This window comes from Bicyclus anynana, chromosome 25 (genome assembly GCF_947172395.1).
Source record: "Bicyclus anynana chromosome 25, ilBicAnyn1.1, whole genome shotgun sequence".
Lineage (NCBI taxonomy): Eukaryota > Metazoa > Arthropoda > Insecta > Lepidoptera > Nymphalidae > Bicyclus > Bicyclus anynana.
Genome location: NC_069107.1, coordinates 6754861 through 6767247, shown reverse-complemented (window position 1 = coordinate 6767247; position 12387 = coordinate 6754861). Strand labels below are relative to the sequence as shown.

At 39.5% G+C, this 12387-nt stretch overlaps 1 protein-coding gene across 10 annotated transcripts in view; it reads left to right on the top strand.

The window, feature by feature from the left end:
• The window catches only part of LOC112058339 (plasma membrane calcium-transporting ATPase 3), a 254080-nt gene that overhangs the window by 215425 nt on the left and 26268 nt on the right, over positions 1-12387 (top strand). For 6 of the 10 annotated variants that reach the window (XM_052889311.1, XM_052889310.1, XM_052889317.1 and 3 more), the window contains 10 exons: positions 597-641; positions 2811-2971; positions 3945-4160; positions 4553-4795; positions 5282-5520; positions 6403-6565; positions 7577-7678; positions 8967-9146; positions 10582-10776; positions 11912-12118. In XM_052889311.1, the coding sequence (XP_052745271.1) occupies positions 597-641; positions 2811-2971; positions 3945-4160; positions 4553-4795; positions 5282-5520; positions 6403-6565; positions 7577-7678; positions 8967-9146; positions 10582-10776; positions 11912-12118 (1751 nt within the window). The remainder of the gene's footprint in view (positions 1-596; positions 642-2810; positions 2972-3944; positions 4161-4552; positions 4796-5281; positions 5521-6402; positions 6566-7576; positions 7679-8966; positions 9147-10581; positions 10777-11911; positions 12119-12387) is intronic. The other 4 variants (XM_052889315.1, XM_052889319.1, XM_052889313.1 and 1 more) reach the window with 3 other exon arrangements.

The following is a 12387-nucleotide window of genomic DNA, read 5'->3' as shown; positions in this document are numbered from 1 at the left end:
AAGTTGATGTTGTGATTGACTAATAGCCTGTAATGTAGTCAGAGCATGGTGTCCAATATACAATGTTGTTAAGTTACACTTTATATACCCTCGTAGTATCCCTATTTATGTAAATTCTATGTTGTTCTGCATATAAAATAATCTCGTACCTACATTTAAAAAAAATATTATAAATTATACCCTAAAGCATACATCTGTAAATGCAATTTAGTCGCTACGCTTGAGCATTTGAGGCCAAAAAAACTGTACACCTAGAAATATTTTGCAAAATATATATATAAAAAAAAATATAGCGCAACAAATGCTTGGGCGCTTTGACCCCTTAGATTTAGTTTTCCACTGACATTTTTAGACCCTATCAATGACATCCGAATTTTTTTTTCTCCACCCCCCTTCTCGACCCCGGCCCGCCGCACACCCCTCGCCGATGAAAAAAAAAACCATAAAACGAATAAATAAAAACATACACATTTAAAAAAAAAACTGCATCGTGTAAATGTCGTGTTGACTGCATGACGAACGATGGTACTGTTACCACGTGTATGCTTGTACATTACCCATTGTCGGACACACAACGGACGGTTTGGCGCGTGTAGAAGCCAAAAAGCAGCAGAAGAAGGGACAGCGCAAGAGTCTAACAGGTAAGTAACATCCTGTGCTATGCCCTGCTTAATTTACCCTACCGTACACTAAAGGGCAGTAAAATTGAAGGCTTAAATTAATTAAAAATTAAATGTTCTGCTTTTGTTTAACGTTTACGATTTTTGACCATAAATATGCCCTAAAGTGTATACAAATAACACATTCCATCATATATAATTATTATGTAAATTATATTTAACTGCCACCTCAACGCATTTTCGCAATAACTTCACTGTAAAGAAGCCGAATTTCGAATTGGGAATAATGGTCATATAAAAAAAAACCTTATACATACTGCTTGTAAACGTGTCTTTGAAGCGAATAATATGATGTCAAACTGAACGTATCGTTCATAGTCAAACACAAGCACAAAGTCTACCTGTGTTGAGCTTCCAGTTAAAATAATTGAGATTTGATTTATGAGAAAAGTACATAAATTTTATACTTATTTGTTGCATCAAAACTTGTATGAAATGTGTTATTATTTTATTATTAAAAATATAGTACTTAAAGTTCTGCTGCATTCAGTTAACATCTGCTATATTTTAGTGTTAAAAAAGTTTTTATATTGACATACTCTTATTTAAAAACACTCTCACATCACACCCAAACATCACACTTTTAATGAACATTATAAGTAGTTAATAAAGTAATTTTAGCTAAGTACTAGTATATTTAGATCTTTTTGCACTCCTTTCTAAAATTATTTACAGGTTTTGAGCGGAGCTTATAAATAATATAATGTTTAATGTGTATTTTAATTGCACAATTTATATTTTAATATAATTTTTTATTTGTTTTTAACAAAATTTTTGGCCGACTGTGTACCGTATCTACTTTTGTTATTGTTTGGTATAAAATGAATATGCAATAAGGCTTATTATAGGCGTATATTTACATAAGTGGTAATAACATTTAATTGGCTTAATCTGTGTCTAAATTTAGTGCTTTTTCCTCACGTAGCGTAAAATTTATTTTTCAAAATTTATTATTCACTTACACATACACGTTTCTATAAAATTAGTAAAAATATTTAGTTTTCGATTTGACAAACTTACAAAGGTTTTCTATTACCTGTTTAGTAAGTAATCTGTTAGTAAGTTTGTTACCAACGTATTTAAATAACAATATAAAAATACATATAATAGGTTTATAAATAAATAGGTGAAAGTATCCCTTTCTATCTATCTAATTAGCACTATTTAATTATCTGTAATCTATCAGTAAGTTTGTTTGTATAAAACAATACATATAAATTTATAAATAAGTAGATGGAAGTATCCATCTCTATCTACGCTCTACTCAGTGTATCGAAGTTAGTTGGGGGCCAAATAAAGGGTAAAGATTTGTCACAAAAATGCTTGCTTAAAATTAGTAAAATAGTTACCTGGGATGTTTCTAACTTTTGGGCACACGCTTAACCCGGGAAAAAGAGATTGATTTTTTTGACTTTTGTCATTCTTAAAGTAAAACCCTTTTAGACAGTTTTTAGATTTATTTATTTTGTTACCAGGAAGCACCAGATAAAGTGACATTGTGTGTTACATTTCACAAATGTTTTTTTTAACCTGCAGTCCAAATCAAGGGTTTCTCACAAAAGAAACAAAATTGCTTGCTTAAAATGAACATGATAGTGAATACATTTTACTGGTTTTTGCTTCGACACGTAAGCGATAGCTACGCCCCTGGCTCTACTTAACTTTGTCTATATCACAAAAGTTTAAATTGGTAGAAAATGCATCAAGGCATTAAGTTTCGCCTTTGAAATACTTTTTTTGCAATAAAGTTTGATCAATCAATACAATATTATCTATATCCTGACCTATTGGACTGAGACTCATGATTAATAGTTATACTGAAATACACTATTGTCGTATTTACTCATACTACTGTAGACAAGTATTAAAGCAAAATATTTAGCCGTAAACCAATTTTCTATAATCAACGTGAGTCAGTTTAAATCGATATGGTAATAAAGCAAAATTATCTATACATATTTATAGCACCACAACACTGTTAATAACATCACAGAGAAACACTTTAATGCAGAACTTTTAATAAAAAAAAAACTTAATCCATACAAAATTGAACACCATTTCAATGGAAACAAATACCAAACAGTAGCAATCGCAATCCAAATTCATTAACAAAAAGCGCAACAACACCAGGTGACGACGACTTACCAGCGTCCGGCAACAGTCACGGCAACCACGCGCGCCCCGACGACAACCATGTGCCCGCTCCAGCCGCAGACAAGCCCGCGCCCGAGACTAGTCACAAGAAGGAGAAGTCCGTGCTGCAGGCCAAGCTGACCAAACTAGCCATACAGGTGAGTACAGTACCGAACTAGTCCGGCCACAGTAACAACCATGTGCAAGAGGCACCCAACCCTCATATTGAAAAAGAAAAAAAAAGCGCTAAAAATGACAGACGATGACATAACAATAACAATGATTACTCTACAATATAATCAACCTCTACAGGTCTCTTCTAGCCACAGATGCGTTCTAGCCACAATCACAAGAGCCTCAGGACTGGCCTATACTCTGCCCAAAAATACCATCAGCTCGAACATCCGTCTAAGCCGAGTACACCACATCATCAATCATCATCATCATTATCAGCCAAAGAACGTCCTACTGAACATCATTGAGGCCTCTTTTAAGGACTCATTCTCGGTTTTGAGCCAGCAGTTACCTGCAACCCGATAATATGTTATTTATCCATTGAAAGGTTTTGCCTTATAATGGGCTGGGCATGCGGTTTGGTCATCGCAGGGCTAGACATGTTGCAATCCTTGATAATCTGTGGAAAGGGTTATACCATTAGTCGGTCGCCAGACCCTCTACATTCAGTCAGCTGGATGCGACACGAGCAGGTATGGTTAACAGCTAATTGGTACGAGTTTCTCCCTTACACCCAATATGTAGATATTCCACTTCTTAATTGTTCATTCTTGACAGAGTGGTCGTGGACCCAGCCATGACCGACGCTCTCTGTGCAATGCTCCTCCACTTTTGGCGATTGGCTGTATTGTGGGGACACTCCACCATGTATGATTGTGTTGCAGCCTTGACTAAATCCGTCCAGCGAGCTGGATTTTTTGCCTTCGACTTGCAAGTCCACCAATCGCTCAATTGAATCCTGATTTCTGAAGACGTGGACAAAAAACACTAAAATCCGTAAAAGCACTCCTTTTTATCTAGATATTATCTAATAATAATTTAAATACCACAGACCGTCCTAGCATTGTGCTGTATGAGCCAAGCTAACACATTGAATAACAAAGCGCTTTTCAACAGATCGGCTACGCCGGCTCAACGATCGCGGTGCTAACGGTGATAATCCTAGTGATCCAGTTCTGCGTGCACACGTTTGTCATCAACCAGCAGCAGTGGAAGGCGACGTACATCAACAACCTAGTGAAGCATCTCATCATCGGTGTCACGGTGCTGGTGGTGGCGGTGCCCGAGGGGTTGCCTCTTGCAGTCACGTTGTCGCTTGCGTACTCCGTCAAGGTAAGTTGTATTCAACCTTTTAATAAAGGCTTTCTAAAATTCCTCAGCGTCTGAAGACGAATGTCATTGAACAGTGATAACCTACGGATCACAGTGATAGTGTCTGCGCTATCTACCTTTAAAAACTGTATGAAATTCCGTTGAGTAGTTTCGGTAAATGCGAATAGCCAGACAAATGAACTAGAGTTTCAAAAATTCCTCTGTTACTAACTACAAAATTGCTTCTACTACTAATAGTAATAATTAAAGCCTTTATTCAGAGTTTGTCTGATTGTCCTTTAGGACAAAGGTCTCCGTTTCTTTCCACAATTAAACAATTCCTGATCTTTAGCAAATTTTGCCCAGTTGCCCCCTAAAAACAACTATTACTAAATAAACAAATTGCTTTCCAGAAAATGATGAAAGACAACAACTTAGTGCGACATTTAGACGCTTGTGAAACGATGGGCAACGCGACCGCTATCTGTTCGGACAAGACCGGCACTCTCACGACCAATCGGATGACAGTAGTGCAATCCTACATCTGCGAGAAACTGTGCAAGGTCACGCCCAACTATCGCGATATTCCGCACGAGGTCGCCGAGACGATGATCGAGGGAATATCTGTCAACAGCGCTTTCACATCCAGGATTATGGTAAGACTGCCTTTCCTAGTCACACTCTCAGTCTTAATTCTCTGGGCACTATCCAGGGCCTTAAGTAAGAGTGCTTTCAAACCCCTATCACCCAATCACTTAACAGATACTCGCTCTCAATAATTTGGGCATTGCCCAGTACCCCAAGAACCCAAGATACATAGAGGCCTTCTACATTCTATTAGATTACCAATCGATAACCAACCTACGGATGATATTGTCAATGCAACAATAGAAGTACAATAGGCAGAGTTAATGTTAATCCAAAGATAATAAGAAAAAAGTATCTCGGCTGAAATTATCATGGAGGTAGTACTTTTATATAGGACAGGCCTTGTCACAACGAGTTTTTAGACCCAAGTTACGCAGCCTATAGTAAGGCTAAACCGGCAATTGTAGAAACATGCTGCAGTTCAGAATAAACCCTGCTTCCCCGAGACTCTTACTGTTTCGTTACTACTACATGTCTTATCAAACATCTTCCAGCCGTCGCAAGACCCGACAGCGCCGCCGATGCAAGTCGGCAACAAGACGGAATGCGCGCTGCTCGGCTTCGTGGTAGCGCTGGGCCAGAGCTACGAGGGGGTGCGCGAGAGACACCCAGAGGAGTCGTTCACCAGGGTGTACACGTTCAACTCGGTGCGCAAGAGCATGTCCACCGTCATCCCGTACAAGGGCGGCTATCGGCTTTACACTAAGGGTGCTTCCGAAATTGTTTTAAAAAAGTGAGTATATTGTTTTTTTTTTTGGGGAGGAAAGAAATTCCTCCTGACATCTGCCGAGTAGTCGGCAGGGCATGTTCGACTTCTACGGACTAAAAATAACCTTCCCTTGGCATTTCTTTGCGCATATTGTGCTTTATAAATCATTAATGACTTCACTGCACGGCCAGATACTCCAGTTGTTTGGGCCCAAATGGAGATCATAATGGTTAACAGCCAATGGAAGTCCAACTCTTAGACCTTAGGCATGGACTACCAAACAAAACTGTCTCAAGCCGCTAGCATCCAGCGGTTCCCTGCAACCCGCTTGGTGTCCTCTGTCTATCTATTGGGAAGGGTCGACCAACACTGCGTTTTTCGGGTGCGGGGTTTCATTTTACTATCATATTTAGAGCTCTGATATTTGAACACTAAAATTTCAAAAGAAATTTTTGGTATGCACACTGAGTAACTTTATTGTTTTATACTTAATGGAATAGAAAATTCCGTGAAGGTTTTTCAAATGTAGTATAAATAACTCCACAGATATGAGGCCAGGCTCAAAGCCAAGATTTCTGGCGTTTGATCGTTAATCTGTTTTGAAGTTTCTCATAACATTTATCTTATTTACGACCTCCGTGGTGCAGTGGTATAGGTACGCAGTGGATTTACAAGACGGAGGTCCTGGGTTAGATCCCCGGCTGGGCCGATTGAGGTTTTCCTAACTGGTCCACAACCTTACCTTACCGCCAAACGATTTAGCGTTCAGGTAAGATGTCGTGTAGAAGCCGAAAGGGGTGTGGATTTTCATCCTACCCCTAACAAGTTAGCCCGTTTCCATCTTAGGTGATATTGTAATCAAGGGCTAACTTGTAAAGAATTAAAAAAAATTGATCTTGCTCGCAGATGCTCATTCATCTACGGTCACGAGGGCCGGCTGGAGAAGTTCACGCGCGACATGCAGGAGCGGCTGGTGCGGCAGGTCATCGAGCCCATGGCGTGCGACGGGCTGCGGACCATCTCGGTGGCGTACCGGGACTTCGTGCCCGGCAAGGCGGAGATTAATCAGGTTTAATAATCAATTAATTATACACCGTTTCCTTCGTCTTATACTGAAATCCCACAACATGTACCCAATATATATTATTTTTAGCAGAGTTAGAAGTGGATTACAAAAATAAGAAAACCAATATCGAATCACAATATTTGTCAGAACAACTTAATTAATAAATCAAACTGTAACCAAAATAAGACCCTAGAATGGCAGAGAATAACCTTGAGTGGAGGCACGCACTTTTGAACGTCGTGTGTAGGGTTGAAGGATCCTTTGACTGTTAAGAAACACTAAAGACGAACGTACGACGAGCGCATTTCCTACATTAGTTTACATTAGCGCATATCCATTAGTGTTATTTTTTCGTTGTAGAAAAATGAGGTCAAAGTTCAATGACTTCATACGTACGAAACATGTTTAAATTTTTCTTAATTAAAAAAAAAATTTCGCTAGCGTATGATATAGCTTGAGGTAATTTTTAAAATTGTTAAGGGCTTTCTTGTATTGGACTCATACATGTCGGTCGGTCATACAAAGTGTGTATGAACACACTTTCTGAAAATAAATTTGCATCTTTCCCTGTTTTCCATTTGATGACATTTTGACACGCTTGTCATTACACAGATAGCGAAGTGCGAGGACCAACATTATTTTTAGGCAATGCACCAAAAACAGCCAGTATTACTAATAAAGTAAATTAATATTTTTGTGTTCCCGTTTAATTTATTATATTTTATCTCACAAAGTTAATTTTATTCATAAAATGTTGAGCACTTTTCTGACATAAAAACTGTTTGCTAAGGTTTAAAAAAGTACCGTTCCTTTTTAGACAGATAATAAAGGTTTTATATTACATTACAGCACATGTGCATTTTAAATTACATTTACGGCACACGTGCGTAATGAGATACATTACGATATTGAAATTGGTGAAATAATAGATACTGTACGAGCAAATGTGTTATAAATAATATTAGCTTATTAGTTTAGATCACATTAAATAATATCTTGAACCATGTTTTTCAGGTGCACATAGACCAAGAGCCCAACTGGGACGACGAAGACAACATTGTAAATAATTTAACTTGCTTGTGTGTTGTTGGTATTGAAGACCCTGTGAGGCCAGAGGTGAGATATCATCTGTCAATTGTCTTATTTAGTGTAAACCTTATAATAATGTATTCTTATAATAAAACTGTAACAGGTCAAAATTTGTACACTGAAGTTAGAAAATTTCAGTTGGAGCACATTGTATAATCCAAATTTTTTTTGTCTTATCTATCCGTATTTAATGTTGACCAGCTGGTCTATTTCCTATTTTGGCTTTCATCATCAATTAATCAAATCAAAAAACAAATCAATTGACAAAATGTCATCCACAAATTATGATACAAATTACAAATGTCATCCGGTACTTACGGTGTATATCTTATAGTATGTAGATGACACTTAGTTGTCCACTTCAATCAGTTGATAATAAAGACCAAAATAGTGAATTAGGCCACAGGCATCACGCTGAGACTAATTTTTAAATTTTAACCGTTGTGGGTTTTTTTTTAAATTCTTAATTTTTTTTTAATAGTTCAATATATTGTCTCATTTTTATTATGATTGTGGTCTACCACAATTTTTTTCTTCCACCGTCAAAAAAATAATATAATACAATGTAAATGATATTAACTATAGATTTTGTAGAGCCGTGATAGCCCAGTGGATATGACCTCTGCCTCCGATTCCGGAGGGTGTGGACTGTGGGTTCGAATCCAGTCCGGGGCATGCACCTCCAACTTTTCAGTTGCGTGCATTTTAAGAAATTATAATCATGTGTCTCAAACGGTGAAGGAAAACATCGTGAGGAAACCGACATGCCTGAGACTTTCCTTAATTCTCTGCGTGTGTGAAGACTGCCAATCCGCATTGGCGTGATGGACGAAGGTCTAACCCCTCTCATTGTAAGAGGAGACTCGAGCTCAGCAGTGAGTCGAATATGGGTTGATAATGATGATGATGATAGATATTTAAATGAGACAACAGAGCTGACGAATGTATTTTCTCACCTGATGGTAAGTGATGATGCAATTTAAGATGGAAGCGGGCCAACTTGTTATGAGAAGAATGAAAATCCACACCCCTTTAGGTTTCTACACGACATCGTAATGGAACGGTAAATCGCTTGGCGGTACGTCTTTGTCGATAGGGTGGTAACTAGCCACGGCCAAAGCCTCCCACCAGCTAGACCTGGACAAATTAAGAAAACCTCAATCGGCCCAGCCGGGGATCGAACCCAGGACCTCCGTCTTGTAAATCCACTGCGCCACGGAGGCCGTCAAATGATGATGATGACGGTAGATATTGTATTTCAATTGGTAAACTTTTAAATGAGACAGTAGAGCTAACGAAGGTGTGGCGCACACAGGTGCCAGAGGCGATCAGGAAGTGTCAGAAGGCGGGCATCACGGTGCGCATGGTGACAGGTGACAACGTGAACACGGCGCGCTCCATAGCGGTCAAGTGCGGCATCCTCAAGCCATCCGACGACTTCCTCATCCTCGAGGGCAAGGAGTTCAACACGCGGATCAGAGACGCCAATGGAGAGGTGACTATACAGAGTGCAACTCGAGACTATTGTGTATTAGGCTCAGTGCAGAAAGGGCGAATTCGCCGCGATTCTCTCGCGCGTATTACGCGCGACCGTTGCGTTCACAAGATGCGTACCAACGCGCGAGCATTTGGGAAGGAATTCAGTACGAAACATGGAGTTGAACGTGCACTCGCTCTAGAGTTCGCGCGTTAACTGGACGCAACAAGGCGTCCCTAGTATCTCGACTCGAGCGCAATACGCGCGAATCACGCGCGAGTCGAGAGTTTGGCGTAGTGCACGCGATTTACGCGCGTATTTTGAATTCGCGCGATGCTTGTGAACGCGATGTATTGACGTCTAGTACTTCGACAACGCGCGTATGAATTCGCGCGATACGATTCGCGATGAATTCGCCCTTCTGGACAAGGTCTAAATCTTAAGACTAATTAGATGAGGACTTGTATCACACCCTTACCAACAAAACTGTCTGTCTTTTATTTAATTTACATTTTATACTATGTGCCTCATAAGAAAGCTCAGAGTCACACAGCGGACGAGCTATTCTCGGAGTATCTCTGCGTGATAGAACCAGAAATGAGGAGATCCGCTGAAGAACCAAAGTTACCGACATACCTCAAGGAGTCTATAGACATTGGGGTCCAATAGCAACCCTGCATTGGAAAGCATCGACTATCCACAAGGTGGATCTGCGATATCAAAACACTTTACACGCACAGTTTTGCGATTTTACTGTACCTACCCCGAGAACAAGGTACCATAAAGTGGTAAATTTTAATCCTTTCTTAAAGGATGCCTAGGTCAAAATAATCTTTTTAACAATAAAATGGAACCAAATTCAAAAACGTATTTCAGTTATTTTGATTTTAACATAAAATTACTAAACCGATAATGAAATGGGACCAATCTGGAAGTGCACTCTTTCAAACAAATAAAGAATTTTCAAAATTGGTTACTAAAAGACCTATTCCTTCTTTTGAAGTCTGATAAAATTCATATGCCTGCTAAATATCAACGCAATCCGTTCAGTAGTTGATCTGTTGATTGATCAGCCAGTAATGGTTCTTTAGTTTTGGTTTATTATACCTGCAACATCCTTTTAGTAAAACAATCAAGTTCTGCGTTAGTTTTTCGACAATCTAAATAAATAAATAAAATCTTTACTAACTAAAAATAGATACAAAAACCAAGTATTTGATTGCCTGTGGTCTCCACACTAGATCTGTATCGTGGATACCAGGTAGGATTTTCTTACGTTTTCCGTTGGACAAACAATTACTTTTACTTTTCTTTATATTTTTATTATACTTTACTTTTCTTTTTTACAAAAAAAGAAAAGTAAAGTAAAGTAAAACAGTAACGTTAGATCTGCGTGGGATATTCGCCGCTCTGAATGGGTTTAAAGTGACCATTTGTCACCCTCAACCCTCAGGTCCAGCAGCACCTGGTGGACAAGGTGTGGCCGAAGCTGCGCGTGCTGGCGCGCTCGTCGCCCACGGACAAGTACACGCTGGTGAAGGGCATGATCGAGTCCAAGGCGTTCGACACGCGCGAGGTGGTCGCCGTCACCGGCGACGGCACCAACGACGGGCCCGCGCTCAAGAAGGCCGACGTGGGCTTCGCTATGGTGAGTTACAGCGGCGAAGAGTACGTACAAGCCGATTCCAGGCGAGTTACCCTTTAAAAATTGTTGTAAGGAATATAATATGTGTATGCGTAACCGGAGTTTATATCACCCGGTGTGAATTTCCTTTTTTTTGGGAGGTCTTTAACGTTTATAGTTTAGTTTAGTTTAGTATATTCACCAAAATGTATACTCACTATGGTGAATATACTAAACTAAACTAAACTATGGTGAGTATACGACTTCAAAAATGGTGAGGACACACTTAAAAGTTACTTTATGGCTTTTGTTTGCCACCAAGGATCAACGAAACTTTCTAAATGGATGCATACCTCGAATATTGATGTGAAACATCTATAGCCGCAAGTAAAACCGATTTCTGGCGTGGCGACGCATGCCGTGGCGACGTATATTCACTCATCTGTTAAGTCAATTTACAAAATAATGTCAATATTTCACATCTGCCAGGCGTCCCGTGACGGCTCATTTTTTATGTTTCGTTCCTTTGTTTGTTTACCCCAATTTAAAAATCATTTAAGAGGGAAGCGTGATGATTTCTGTTGGCCACCAAGAATCGACGAAACATTATAAATGGATGCGTATCTCGAATATGTTTCGTTCATATGTTTTTTACCCCTTTTTATTAGAAGGGAAATGTTGCGACCAATAAACAGCACGTGTTTTTATTACACAATCAGATGGCACAGTCTTCATGGAACCACCCAGTTGTTTCGATAAAGCATTGAATCAGTTAAAGTTTAGGCATAAATTAGGTTGCTTTAACTTTCAAAATACTAACACTTTCAAAGTACAATTAACAGTAGGTGTTATCACTACATCGTGATAGCCCAGTGGATATGACCTCTGCCTCCGATTTCGGACATGCATTTCCAACTTTTCAGTTGTGTGCATTTTAAGAAATTAAATATCACCTGTCTCAAACGGTGAATAAAAAACATCGCGAGGAAACCTGCATACCAGAGAATTTTCTCAATTCTCTGCGTGTTTGAAGTCTGCCAATCCGCATTGGGTCAGCGTGGTGAATATTGGCCTAACCCCTCTCATTCTGAGAGGAGACTCGAGCTAAGCAGTGAGCCGAATATGGGTTGATGACGTTATAACCACGTCAATATTCCAGGGTATCGCCGGCACGGACGTCGCCAAGGAAGCGTCGGACATCATCCTGACGGACGACAACTTCTCGTCCATCGTGAAGGCTGTGATGTGGGGCCGCAACGTGTACGACTCCATCGCCAAGTTCCTACAGTTCCAGCTCACTGTCAACGTTGTCGCCGTCATCGTCGCCTTCATCGGCGCCTGCGCTATTCAGGACAGTCCTCTCAAGGTCAGTACGTCCTTGACATTCGTATTTGAATAAATTACCAAATTTTTATTAATAGTGGGATTTTTATGGCCTGCATCAACAACTGAGGTATTCGGGACAGTTCTCTCAAGTTCAGTAAACCCTCAGTATTGATACCTATGTTATGATTAAAAACTAATTCTTCTCGTTTCTTTATTTTTCATCAAACTATCGGCTCCACGACCACTGTTAAAATAAAGTGTCAGCGAGCCCCTTACTAACTGATAAAAAAAAAATTGACTGTTGAAGAA